We start from the raw sequence: 14,184 nt of genomic DNA, 5'->3' as shown, positions 1-14,184 counted from the left end.
TTTGATTTGTCCATTATGGGTTACTGTGGCAACATGGCAGAGCAACATGGCGAAGGAACAAGGCGGACTCCGTGAAGAGGACCCGCTCCCTATGAAGATATGAAGGCCTCATTCTAAGCTACCGAAAACACACTAGATTCAGGTGATTATACACTAATGAAAACATAGTTATGAATATTATATTTCATTTCTGCTAATAGATCCCCCGAGATGCAACACGCAGATATACAATATAAGAGGGGATTTCCAAAAGTGGTGTGGGACTTTTGCACAGTACTATACAGTATATTGAGTCCTAAAACAATATCCGATATCTTATATAAACAAACTCTGGCACAATAAGGCAAAAGCTAATGAATAAATATCTAAAAATAAGTCAAATAAGTACTAACCATTTGGTTTAACTAGTAAATGTGAATGCACAGGCGCACACAAACACCTTTATTTAGGGGAAGTGCATCTTGGGTTTCCACCACAGGATGAGTCTTTGTGAGGTGAGAATGTGTGTCGCCACACTGAGCAACATCAGGAAGATGGTCATTGACATCACTATCACATAGTGGCTAATACTGAAAGAGACAGAGAAAGAAGTTGAACATGTTTATGTGTATAAAGTGTACGCATCGCAGATACCATTAAAAAGAGAGTCTGAAAGTAGGGCATAAGGAATGAGGAAGGACAATGTGTATAGGAGTCAAGTTACTAATTAGTAATTCATTAAGACTTAGAACCGTGTATTTCGCAGTTAACTTACCTTGTGCCAATGTCTAACCAGCTGCCGTAGTCCTGCACCAAGAAGAAGAAGTGCTGAGGGGAGAAAGAGGGAGTTAGAAACTGTAAAAGAACATCACAGTGTATCTTCAACCCAACATTCAACCTTTCAACCAGCCTTACCAGAGCCATCAAGTCGGAGATGACCAGGACAATGAGGAACAAACTGGAAAAGAAGAACAAGAGACAAAAGAACCCGAGGAAGGGAAGTGTTACAAGCAAAACCTTTCATATTAAAACATACACAACATATTTACTGCATGTACAGCATGGGCAGTAGGTTGACGCCCTCTTCACACACAACGAAACCACAGAAAAGAAACATTATTTCGTTATTTGAGCGGACTCATGGTGTAAGATCCATGTCTGACACAAATTCAGTCTAAAAGCAAGCGTATAGCGTGACAAGATGAAAAGCTTCCTTTGGTTGGCAAGTGTTTGTGAGGCAATCGTAGATCCGACGCCAAAAGCATATGTGTTTTTTTACGTGTACTGGGTGTACCATACATCAGTCCCACAACCACCGGAGAAGATCAGATCAACGATCAACGTTTGTGACTGCACTGCTACGATAGCAGATGAGTTGAGTGTCTTATTTTGAAGGCTGCTGCAAGGAGTTACCTTCTTGATGAGAGCTGCGTTGCAACTTGGATGGTCTCAAATGTACACATTACTATTATGAATGGAATGATAACCTGGAAGAAAAAAAGGACAAGACATTAATAAAGATATAAAGATAGAGATAGAGAAATAAAGATTTAATGAAGAAGTCCAGAGAAATATAATTAATTGAGAATGCAGTAAAAACATATTTCAGCATATTTCCCAGACAGGTGTATCAATAAATTATGACTAATGGGATTATGATAACATAAAGAAAGGAAATGCTTAAAATATGGTACCTTCCACATCATCAATCCTCCCATGATGAAGGGGTTGAAGACAGTGAGGAAGCAATAAACAGATGCTGGGTCAAAACTAGATAGAAGGAGAAAGAAACAGAGGAAGTGAATACAGATGACTGAAAAATATATAGAATCATTCATTCAGAGCACACATCTGTCTCGGGGATATAGCTCCATAGATTTCTTTACAGTACAAAGTGACATACTGTATGTGACACAGTGTAGGCAACCTCACATAAAGTACGCAGGCATAACTACACAAGAGACACGCTGGTATAAATAGTGCACACAATGCACAGAGAGTCTATAGTCTGAGTCTACAGTTTTTCTTTTACAGATCACTTATTTCCTGCCTGTATGCAAATGGCACACGTCATAAATCTGTCTCATATCAGGCATGCACAGCCAGCCAACACAACTTCCTGCCATTTACCACACACGGATATATACATATATATATTTAAATACAAAGACTTACATACCTGTTAATGGAAGCTATGTTTCCTGTGCCGAAGAAAGCTGTTATTATAAAAAATACCTGTAGAAAATGCAGTCAAGGAAGCAGTGTTAAACTAATCAGCTCATTGTTTGTAATTATACACTTCAAAACATCAAAGAATATAATTTTTACTTTTTTAAAAGATAATCTAATTGCTTATAATTTGGCTTGAACATAGACTGTATATAAAGATGGACAACATGACAGCTCCCCTAAAGTGAATCATCTTGATAACCCCCTGGTGGCTGGCTACAGTATATGTCATAAATCCCACCCCCTCCATGTTAGAGGATGGGACAGGGGCCAAACTAAAAAGTACACGCCAAATAAATGTTTCTGACTCTGGCTCAAAATGACGTAAAAATCTCAAGATGGAAGCTCCCGTTTCTGGGATATTTTGTCTTCAGTTCTGTACAGTGGGAGCAAGTGGAGAGCGCGTCGTCGTTCTTCTTTATATATAGTCTATGGGTCTGAAAAACACCTGCAGACTCCATTGAGACAGAAGCACTTCTTCCAAATACACTGGTGTCAGTTTTTTTTTTTTTTTGTGCTTCTGCTAATGTCACTGTTGCAAATACTCTGACAAGGATACAAAAAAATAAGATCTTCTGATGTCATCCAACTTCAGTTGTCGGATTTTGGTGATGTCGATGTTTGCAGAGAAATCGATAGTGGAGAGCTGAAAGTAAATACACACACACACACACACACACAAAAGCATGCCCATTCACGTGTGCATACACCCATTCACAGACACACCCACGCACATGATAACGATCAGTCAGACCTTATGTACATTATGTAGAGCTTTATGTAAGCCTACTTCACAGATTACAGTATGTTATCACGAGTAGGGATTTCCCTTGTTTGTTTGATTAAGAAACTGCCATTAAAAAGAGTGAGTAGTAGATAAATGTGAACACTAGAAAACTTCAGACCAGATAAGTAGAGGCTCAAGAATACATATAAAATCTGCATAAATAGGTGAACATATGCCTATACAAGATCAAACAAACTGTGACTGCACATGCCAACAGGAAATGTGGTTGTTATACAGCTGATAACATTTACCAGATTTTCGTAAAAAAAAACAAAAAAAAAAAACATGTATAGATTAGATAAACATGTGTGTGTGAAATAGCAGTAGATGTTATCTAAATTCCTTAGAAGCGTACAGTAGAATAAACAGACACACATTTGTCTATTGAAATTCGCATGTAGTTTACGCTGCTCTACAAAATCTAAGCTTGGAAACATACAGTGAAAGGTTTTACCTCTTGTCTGCTAGAGACACCCTGAGCGAGCATAGCTTCCTGTTCAATGTTGATCCACACAAACATCAACCAAGACAACACAGGGGGGAACAGTGCCTCTGACCTGGATGGGAGAAAAAACATTAGAAATTTGATCATATCGTAGCTTCGCCGTGATGATAAAACTCTACACGAGACGTAATTTGACGTGTTAGTGCAGCTGCATGATGTGTGTGTGTAATATTCTCGTCTTACCCGGTGCTGAGCAGTAGGTATGTGGCTGTGAGAGACAGGAATATGCTGAGGAGTCGGTGGAAAAGACGTGAAGAGCTCAATAATGGAACCAGCATGGAAGATGCTGAGAAAAGACAAGAGACAGGTGACGTGTGCTGGATCTTAACAGCCAGAGGGGTATAGTACAGGATGTGACATTTAACCATAATGAGATGGGATCTAGCCAGGAATAATTTAAAATATCTGATCAATATTTAAAAAATTGAACATAAATACGATTATAATCTTCGAAGGCGTTGAACATGCATAGGTCACAAGTATCTGGTGCTCACTCGCACCCACCTACCTAATGTGGTCCAGCTGATGATCTGATTAAGAAGTGGCAGGCCCTGTTTCTGCTGCAGGCTGGAGTGCGTGAGGGACGGCACGTACGCACACACTGCCACGTGGAGCATCTGTGGCGTTTGACAAGTAATCATTTATATTTAGAAAATGCAATGACACAAGCACAATGACACACACACACACACACACACACCATGACATGTACTGTAGTTACCTGGGTGACAAACTGCTGTCTATCACCAAGGTGCAGTGGTGTTCTCCGCCGTGATGACCAGAGGTAACAGGCTGAAGTGAAGAGAGTGAGTAGACCTGCGCAGGTGCTGAGCAAACAAACATCATATGTAATGTTATTATTACAGACATATTTGTGACATACAGTACAGCTTCATTTTGCACATTGTATGCTGAGTACAGATGCTGAGGTTAATTAGCAGTATGTGTGATTGAGATTCTCTGTCTCTGACTCCTCCATTTCACGCAACATATTCAGTTTTCTTGTTATTGAAAGTCCTGCTTAGCTTGTGAAAGTGTCATTTACCACTGTAAATGATTTCCAGCTAAATTTCCCCCGCTCTATGATGATGTAGAGATAAAAAAAAAATATAGATATTTCCTTGTAACTGACTGATCATAATTTGAATTTTGAGTTTTGGGCCGATGGCGTGACGCCGTGGTAAACTTTCTGATAAATGTAAGCAAATAGAGGAAGCACTCACACCAGATGTATGTTAGGCTCTCTGCCCACAACAGGCATCAGGGGGAAAGCAGCCAGACACAGACAGCCCAGACACCAGCTCACTGAACGGAACTACACATAGACAGAGAAAATTGGTTCACATGGTTAGATACAGATGCAATTTCATAATTTAACTAACTAGGTATTTATCTGGCAGTAGTGGGGTTTTCTTGATAAAAACACTAATTTGTCCATTTGGTAGCTAAAAATCCATCAGTCGAGACTTCTGTGAACAGGAAATGTTGCTACTGTGGTCACGCTTCATTTGAAGGCAACTGAACCTTGTGTTCCTAAAACTTCGTGACACATCATTTTTCAATAACCTTTTCAGGCGTGGAAGTATTCAAATACCATGACTTTTCCTTGTGTACAATAATGTGAGTGCCGGAGCGGTGATCCGTAATGTCGTTACCTTGGCCTTGCCAAAAAGTCCCGAAAGGAAGGGCCAGAGAGAGAGGACAGCCAGGCCCACAGTCAGCATGGCGCGATGGAAGAAACTCACCACCTGGGGGCAGCAAAGGGATATTGTCATCCATGTTCCAGAATAACCTCATACTGCACATAATGAGTATACATTGTGAACAACTTGTAATATGTACTGTATGTAGAGGTAAACTAAAGGCTTATAAGTAAAGCTGTATGAGTGTACTGAAGCAGAAATATGCCTCAAACTGTACATTAGAAGAACATTAAAGACTCCTACCAGTAGCTCGATCCCAAACGCCACCAGCACAAAATAGCCCAAACACTTCCACAGCGGCAGAGAGGGAGCCGAGCGAACCAAATCAAAAAGAGTTCCACACCTAAAATGGATCATTAATGAGATTATTTTTCCTGTGGTGAAAGGGAGAAAAAAGAAAGAAAAACTGCAAAGACCCATCCTTTCATCCATTTACAGAGGAGAAACATGAATGGATACAACACCACTTCAAAGGATCTAATTAGCACTTCACTGCAGCTGTGCCAGACGTGCACGAACAAGTATGTGTGAGGTAAATTACACCCAATGAAAAGCTGCTATATCCATTGATTGTTGAATATCTCCATTGATGTGTTTTTGATATTTGCTGACATCCTGTGGCTGTGTGTGGATGTTGCAGGAACTATACACATGTTCGATTATTAGACTGTGATGTATGTGTGCATGTGTTTCATGTTTTTATCTATTTTACATACTCTAAAAGTGTGTGTTTTACTCACTCTTTAAGGACGGAGTACCATACAGGGACAGGCAGCAGGCAGTAAATATAGTAGGTGATAGGGCTCCTTTGGATAAGCAGGAACCCGGTGATCACCACTGTCACACACACACACAGCTTCGCCAGGGTACGGCTGGGTATCTGTGCACATATACGGAAGCAACACCAGAAAAATTTAATTTAATAAGACATTCAATATTCATAAACTTGTCTTGGTGAAAGGAGAGGCAAGTAAAGAGGGATTATAGTGTATGCCCTGACCTGTTTGAGGAGACTGGGGTGTCTGTCGAGGCTGGCATGAGTCTTCAGTATGACTAGGACAACATATGAGGTCCAGCCTACAAATCCCAGCACCACACTGCAGCCCAGGAAGAACCGGTCATAGGTGTGGTAGTAGGCCAGGCCCTCCAGAGCGTGGGATATCAGAGAGCGGCACAGAGAGATCTGACAAAAGACAGACGAGAAGAAAATGAAAGGGAGTGCTTTAGCAAAAAGCAAATATGCCATGGAGAAGATTAATCAGCAAGGAATGTAAAGCAACAAAAACTCATCATCATTCAAACTTCAACGAGGCATGCGTAGGTTTGTTGATGTAGACAGCATTGTTTTCTACTGCAACATTAGCAGAGTACTACACTCCAGTTTGCTGCAACATTGGTCTTTTACCTACAAGTTGCAGACTTTCTTTCTCCAAAATACTCACAGCATCATCATACTTCTCCAGCTGAATCAGTATTCTGGCACTGCGGATGAATTCTGCTTGTTTGGACTCAGTGAGTATTCTGGGATAACAAGTGAGACAAAGCATTAAAGACAGAGTGAGAGAAATTGCATTCAAATGTGGTCTGAAATATGTTGACCAAATAAAGCATGCTTCATTTGGCTTCATATTTACACAACCACAACAACATCTACATTGCATTGCCCTGCTTATTCTTTGCATAGGACAGCAATGGAGAACCTCAGCATTTACCACCTGGTTAATGTTCTTACTGACAATAATTAGATGAGTTATGAATAGTAAATATAGTATAGAATTAAGAATTATCTCCACACTTTGTACATGACAGAATCCCTTGGTACATTTTTTTTTTTTTTTTTCTTAAAAAAAACTGAACACACAACAAAGGAAAAGTAAAGTTATTAATCCACGTATTCACTGTTGTTACAAGTCAATTGTACTTACTGGTATGGGGTGAAGAGAAAAGACAAGGTGGTCTCCTTTTTCTGGGTCATTTTCATCTATAAAAACATATATAGCTCAGTCACCATAGATTTATATACCGGTAACCAAATTACTATATTACAAGACATGTGCAGCAAAAGGCTTACCACAACTCAGAAGAGAAAAATGACACAGTGTTTAAAGTTATTGTTATTAATCAAATAATTAAGTACTGGAGATATCTAATAATATCAACATTAGTATAACTTCAACTGACAATATTGTTACTAATGTATTATCATTAATACCTGCATATTTATTTAAGTTCAACAATGAAGTGACGAGTGATTGTTTGCATACTAATGATCAGCATGTCAGTAACAGCAGAGTTGAATGCTCTCATACCTTGTACTGCTCCAGTACTTGAATAGCATTTGTGTACATGCTCTCTGCCTTGAAGTGGTCACTGTTGTTGAGGTAGAGAAGAGGTAACACACCCTGAAGAGACACAAATACACAAGATGAAGATGTGTGGGCACATAACTTCTGTTAAATAATTGATTTTCACAGGCAGCCATTGGAGTGTACATTCAAAATCCATTTTCGACAACTTTAATGATGCCGTGAAAAAACTTAACATACAACTTTCTAAGATAATAAAAACACTAGAATATTTCAATAGTTTATCTCCGGACTTACGACAGAGTTAACAGGGAAGGGCAAACCGATGAGAGAAGCCATGAGAGGAGCGATATCTGCCTGCAACAATAAAACAATAAACAATATTTCAATTTACTACCTGTTGTTCTATCTCTACTGTCATGTATTTTATATAGGGGTAATAATTGAAGACAATGACATCATTAAAAAGTAACATGGACATGGGTCTTTACCTGATTGACGTCAACTCTACGAAGATGCTCCAGTTTCCAATCTGAGAGAAACAATAGGGATAAGAAACAGGAATCAACAATGTAGACTCAATAAAACATATAGTGTAAAAATTAAAAGGAAGAGAACTGTCTTGTTTTTTTTTGCGAATAAATTCTGGTCTAAATATAACAAAGATTACTTATTACGAATGTAATGGGTGTAGGAGAACCTGGATCCTAAACTGAACTGAAGCTAAAAACCTGCTTGAGAGACATTGAAGCGAGCAGCTGTGAGCACAGCACATGAGTTCAGCACCTTGCAGGAAGCCATCGTTGTATAGTTGGGGTTCGGTGACTTTGTGGGCATTATGAACTCCGGCTCCCCACACCACTAAAGGGGTGAGAGTCTCAGAAGGATGGCCTGCACCGTGTGAACCTGGAGACACACAACAGATGAGATAAAAGACGCCAGTGAATTAATATGCTGAAGAACAGGTTTTTTTTTTTTCTTTTATTGCAGACAGTAAAAAGACACGGATACACAAACAAAAGTCTTACCCCAGTTTGTCATGCCGTGATCAGAGGTGAACACGTAGGCCGTTCTGCCATCGTGACCAAAGAAGTCTTCTACCATAGACACCATCTCAGCTACACCAGTGTCTACTAGACCGATGTTTTCTAGGTACTCCCTTGACAAAAGACAAATACAAGATAAAGATACCACTACTTAGGTGATGTCAATTTAATTTTATGTCATGTGGAATGCAATGAAAACAACAAGAATCCTAATAACATGTCTCTTACTGTGACATTGGTCTGTGAGCATGTCCGTTTGTGTCGATGCCCAGCAGATGCAGGAAGAGGACATTCTTGTCCTCAAGCAGACTGGCCCTCAGACTGGAGTTAGACTTTGCTGACTGAAAGAATGACTAGAGCAGAAAGAAAAACAAACATAGATTGATTGATTTATTGAAGACGGCAATGTGCAAATCCCCACAACCACTATTTTCAAATAAAGCTTGTATCAGTCGTACTATAATCTATTGTAATGACTCCACGTGGCATCATATTTTGCGACATGAAAATGCATTATTTGACCACAAATAACACAAACATGACATTGTAAATAAACAACCTGCCAACCTTGCTGAATTAAGTGACAATGAATATGAAAGTGGAAAATATTGCACACAAGCAAATAATCTATCTAAAATTCTATGACTTAAAAGGAGCAGTGTGTAGGATTTAGTGACATCTAGTGGTTAGATTGCAGATTTCAACCAATTTAATCCTCTCCCGCGTGCCAAGTGAGTGTGAGGACTACAGTGACCGAGCAACGCGAATGGCCCCCCATCTTGAGCCTGTTGTAAGAGTAGTGTAGGTTACTTGGAGAATAGCAGAGCCGGTGCGTGGAGTGTGTGTATGTGGTAAGTGAGTGGAGAAGCAAGAGAGAGAGCGGCGGCGAATGTGTGTGAGAAACAAATGAGCTAGTGGAGCAGATGACAGAGTTAGTTTAGCGTTGAGAAAATCAAGTGAATGTACAGTGGAAGTTGCAGTTTGTGCAGAAATAAATGCTACAACTACTCAGGACCAACAGAGGCTTCCCGTGTCTTGTTTCCTGGTGGCTGACGCTCTGGAGAGAGTAATCGACTCCGGCCCAAGCAGGAAAAGTTAACAGTGTTTAATTTGTCTGTTCTGGGCTACTGTAAAAACATGGCAGCCTGATTATTTTCAGGAGATTATACACTAAAGAAAGCATACTTATTAATAGTATATTCCATTTCTGCCAATAAAGCCCCCTAATTGCTACACACTGTTCCTTTAATCGGTTGTTTTCATCAACAGATTCATCACAACATTCATCATTATCATTAGTAATTCCACTACCATACTTTGACTTGAGTGAACACCCAGCTGTCCAGCCTGGAGGCGTCTGTGGAGGCGAAGTCTTCCTGCTCTGCTGGGTATGTGTGGGTATACACATGGTCTCCACTGGCACCTGGAAGAACCACAGCACGAAATGAGCTTTCATTACAAACGGATTTTAAAATATTCAAAACATTTAAGCAGTAACGATGAGGAAAAAAAGAAATTAGTAACTAAGCTGAAATTTTCTGATCTTTGATACAGTCTTTATCTGTGACCTTTTGCTTTTTTTGTATTGATTAGGCTGGCGGTTCTGATTGTGTTGTTCGTGTGAATGTGAGTGAGTGTGTGCATGTGTACCTTTAGCAAACATTGGCAGAATATCAGGGCTGCCCCAGCACCAGGTGTGCCTGGTCTCATTAAACACTGAGTCAAACTCCACAGGATTCTCCTTCCACCCTGAACACACACACACAAAAAGGTCAATGCACTTGCAGTCACAAACAGACACAAAAGTAGTCACCCACACAGACACAAATACAAGTATACGAGTCAAAAACAAAAGCCTTTTATGTATCAACATGCACAAGTGTACACTTACCTTTAGCAACAGCACTAACATCCTCATAGAAGCCAGCGATGAGAGCAACATGACCGGGACGCGACTCAGTGGGCACGCGGGTGTGTGACACACCCCAGGTACCCCTTTCCTCAATCACATCTCTGATATTGGGAAACACACACATAGACGTGCACACAAATACCTGTTATGAAGCAGTTATGAAGCATAAGAAGAAAAGACCCGAATAACAGTCTCACACATACACAAAAACAAAAATAATCATGACAGACACACCACATCGAAGCTCACTACTCTGCATCAGTTTCCCAACCTCAAGTATGGGGCCCTGGATGAGCCGTTCGGGAGGAGCGTGAAGAGACTGTCGGCTCTGAGACCATCGGCGACCACTAATACCAGTCTGGAGGCAGGGGGGGCCAGCGGTGTGACCTGGGGTGTCATGCCGTGAACCAGGGGAGAGGTGAAGTAGATGTCAAAGATAGAGAGGAAGAAGACCACGTGGACTATTAGTCCAACCAGGAGGAAGGTGATCATCCTCATTTTGAGTGTCAACACCAAGCTGGGTCTGCAGAACAACCAGGGGGGGCTGGAGAAGAATAAGAGACAGAAATAAAGATTAAAATGACTGGGGCAAATATGAACAAACATAAAGTTATGCAGTTAAGGATTAAGAGGTTAGTTCAAATAAAGAAGGAGGTATTAGAAAGGTTCAGTATATTATAGACGGGTTAAAGGTCCCATATTGTAAAAAAGTTTGATTTTCATGTCTTTTATATCATAAAGCAGGTTTAAGTTCTATATAAATACTGGTAAACTATCAAAACGCTCAATATACGGAGAAACACACACACAGCCCATATTCATAAATTGTGTGTTTAAAACAAGCCGTTAGGATTTCTGTCCATTTGTGATGTCACAAATATACAATATTTAAACAATTTCACAGTTTTAAACATAAACATTCTAAATGTGTTCCAGTTTATTTCCTGTTGCGGTGTATGTAAATAACATCAGCTGACAGGAAGTAAACATGGCCCTAGCAACGCAATTCCGTTGAAATGCACTAAAACAGAGCGTTTCAGGCAGAGGGTAAATACAGGTATATTCAGGCAGACAGTATGAGGAAAATAGAAGTTTTTTTTTTAACATTACAGCATGTAAACATGTTCTAGTAGAAACACAAAATACAAATATGAACTGGAAAATGAGCATGATATGGGACCTTTAAGCCATAGTTTGTGCCATGTAAAGACTGCTTAGTAGGTAGGGGTAATCCTTCTGTCACCTTATGCCATGAGCCATATGAGCAGAAATAATGCCTTTAATATATACAATGACAAGTTACCCATTGGGCCAGCAGTCATTAAAGCATGTTTACAAGAGAGAGAGGCACTTACAACTTTAGGCAATGCAACAAGTATTACCTGTCAGTGGAATCTGCCCATTAAAACGGTGGGACGCTGTCTCTGTTGATGAATGAATGAGAGCAGCAACTATCTACATTACAAACACCCCATTCACCTGATTTAGTGCCACTCTATCTTCGTAGATAGTCGAGAGAACGCGACAGATGAAGGGCTTTGTTTGTGCGAAACGAGATCAACGTAATCTTTAAGTGCGTCCTTTTACGAAACCACCTGTGCCGTCTCTTTCTAAGAAGATTAGCACAATAAATTCAGCCACCATGAGCATCCACTTCCTTGTTGTGGTACTGACGTTGACGTGTGTCCTTTTGCAGGTGCATTCTGGGTACTGTAGTTAAAATATGTATTTCTTTTTTAAACAGAGTTTATTTCTGAATTGTGTTGATACAACTCTGACAATCAATTGCACAAACATGTTTGGACTGAAAAAATATATATATATATATGTAAAATAATAAAAAATATTTATTTCCCGGCGAGCTTTCATTTAAAATGTTCAACACGCTTTCTAATTAAAAAAATTAGTTTTACTATCTAGATCAGGGGTGCCCAATACGTCGATCGCGATCTACCGGTCGATCACAAAGGTAGTGTGGGTAGATCGCATGGCATTAAAAAAAAAAAAAAATTTTTTTTTTTTTTTTTTTAAATAGACGTCAGCCAACAAATTGCAACACTGTTTCACCTGAACTCATCTGGAGTGGAAGATGAGATTTTGACACTACAAGCTGACATTCAGCTTAAGTCCAGGGCTCATGGACAGTTCTGGAACTTCCTCACAGAGGAAAAGTACCCCAACATGAGGAAATGTGCTACCTCCTTGACTGCATTATTCGGCTCCACTTATTTATGCGAGTCAGCCTTTTCCCACATGAAGATTATTCAGTCCAAATACCGTTCCACCTTGACTGATGATCATTTGGAAGTGTGCTTGAGGCTGGCTATCAGCAGCTACTCCCTGGCTGATTCCATTCAGTGCAAGTCATCAGAGTAAGGTAATGACAAAAAATGTACAGAGTTATATTGTACAATATGGGTTCATGCAGTTATGCAAGGTACACCAACATATATTGTACATATAAAGAATACTCAATATATTTATAAATAAATATATGTTTTGCATTTTTATAGTAGGTAGATCATTTTGACTTTGTCATTTTATAAGTAGCTCGCATGCTGAAAAAGTGTGTGCACCCCTGATCTAGATATATGTGTTACAGTCATAGACTGTGGTCACAGTGCAGTTTCACTTGAAATGTTCACAGCTTGTGGTTCTCTGATAACACTAGTGATGTGTCGGTCACGAACGAGTCGGCTCTTTGAGCCGGCTCTTTTAAGTGAACGATAAGAGCCAGCTCCTGTCCGATAGACGTTTTTTTTTTTTTTTTATTAATTCATAGCAGAATGATATGCCAATTTTCTCCGCGCCATGGGCACTCAATGCACTGACTGTGACTGAATGTTGTGTTAATGACGTCCGTGCGACCGTGATGACAGACAAGGATCATACCATCAAGCAGGGAGGGGCGGTGGTGCACGGTGTGCTGACTGTCTACAGGTACAGAGCAGGAGGGAGAGGAGGAGAGAAAGAGAAAGAAGTGCGGTGCGTGAATAGCAGACAAGATGAGTGATAGTCGGAAACAAAGCAGCATGTAAAATGATGGTATTCTGGAAATTATAAGGTTTAGTATAATTATATTGAATAATTTAAGTGATATATGTGCACACATACTAATCATAGGTCAAAACAGAGCTACATTGGCTGAATTATAAAAAGGTAGAAGTGGTAAAATGAAGAGAGCCGAAAGAGCCGGCTCTTCTTGGTGAGCCGAGTCAAATGATGTCAAATGATTTGACATTGGCATGACTGTCAGGTGAACAATATTGCCAAAGCGTCAATTCAATAATAAATAATAAATAAAAAAAGAACAAAATAAAAACAAAAACATATATATACATATATACAATTTATTAAGCAAATTATAATATATATATATTTTAAAAAGAACATGCATGTAAATGGAAGAAAACAATAAATAATTAATTTGTTTGTTGTGTCAATAAAATAAACAAACAAATAAAAAACTATTAATAATAATATATTGCAATATCAAAGGATAAATGTAAAAAAAAACAAAAAAAACAACATATATATACATATATACAATTCATTAAGCAAATTACAATATAAAGATATTTAAAAAGAACATGCATGTAAATGGAAGAAAACAATAAATAAGTAATTTATGTTTGTTGTGTCAATAACACAAACAAACAAATAAAAAACAATTAATAACAATATATTGCAATATCAAAGGATAAATGTAAAAAAACA

At 39.2% G+C, this 14,184-nt stretch overlaps 1 protein-coding gene across 2 annotated transcripts; it reads right to left on the bottom strand.

Moving 5' to 3' along the window:
• pign (phosphatidylinositol glycan anchor biosynthesis, class N) lies at window positions 1–12,141 on the bottom strand. 2 transcript variants are annotated; one of them, XM_037757574.1, is made up of 29 exons: window positions 11,850–12,141; window positions 10,739–10,990; window positions 10,447–10,568; window positions 10,206–10,304; window positions 9,872–9,978; window positions 8,784–8,908; window positions 8,538–8,668; window positions 8,296–8,415; window positions 8,001–8,041; window positions 7,807–7,866; window positions 7,513–7,605; window positions 7,129–7,184; window positions 6,646–6,724; window positions 6,204–6,386; window positions 5,944–6,083; window positions 5,447–5,546; window positions 5,156–5,248; window positions 4,724–4,815; window positions 4,222–4,327; window positions 4,009–4,117; window positions 3,684–3,786; window positions 3,450–3,552; window positions 2,768–2,854; window positions 2,159–2,214; window positions 1,674–1,749; window positions 1,393–1,466; window positions 895–937; window positions 755–807; window positions 1–569 (listed from the first exon to the last, which is right to left on the bottom strand). In XM_037757574.1, the coding sequence occupies exons 2-29, from the start codon at window positions 10,963–10,965 to the stop codon at window positions 446–448; spliced, it is 2,802 nt and encodes a 933-aa protein (XP_037613502.1). In that variant the 5' UTR covers window positions 10,966–10,990; window positions 11,850–12,141; the 3' UTR covers window positions 1–445. The 2 variants fall into 2 exon arrangements, with proteins under 2 accessions (XP_037613502.1, XP_037613503.1); XM_037757575.1 differs by having other exon boundaries at window positions 11,947–12,141.
• Window positions 12,142–14,184: the final 2,043 nt, after the last annotated feature.

This window comes from Sebastes umbrosus, chromosome 21 (assembly GCF_015220745.1).
Source record: "Sebastes umbrosus isolate fSebUmb1 chromosome 21, fSebUmb1.pri, whole genome shotgun sequence".
Taxonomy (NCBI): domain Eukaryota; kingdom Metazoa; phylum Chordata; class Actinopteri; order Perciformes; family Sebastidae; genus Sebastes; species Sebastes umbrosus.
The sequence above is the reverse complement of the archived record's forward strand: the minus strand, read 5'-3'. Positions and strand labels throughout refer to the sequence as shown.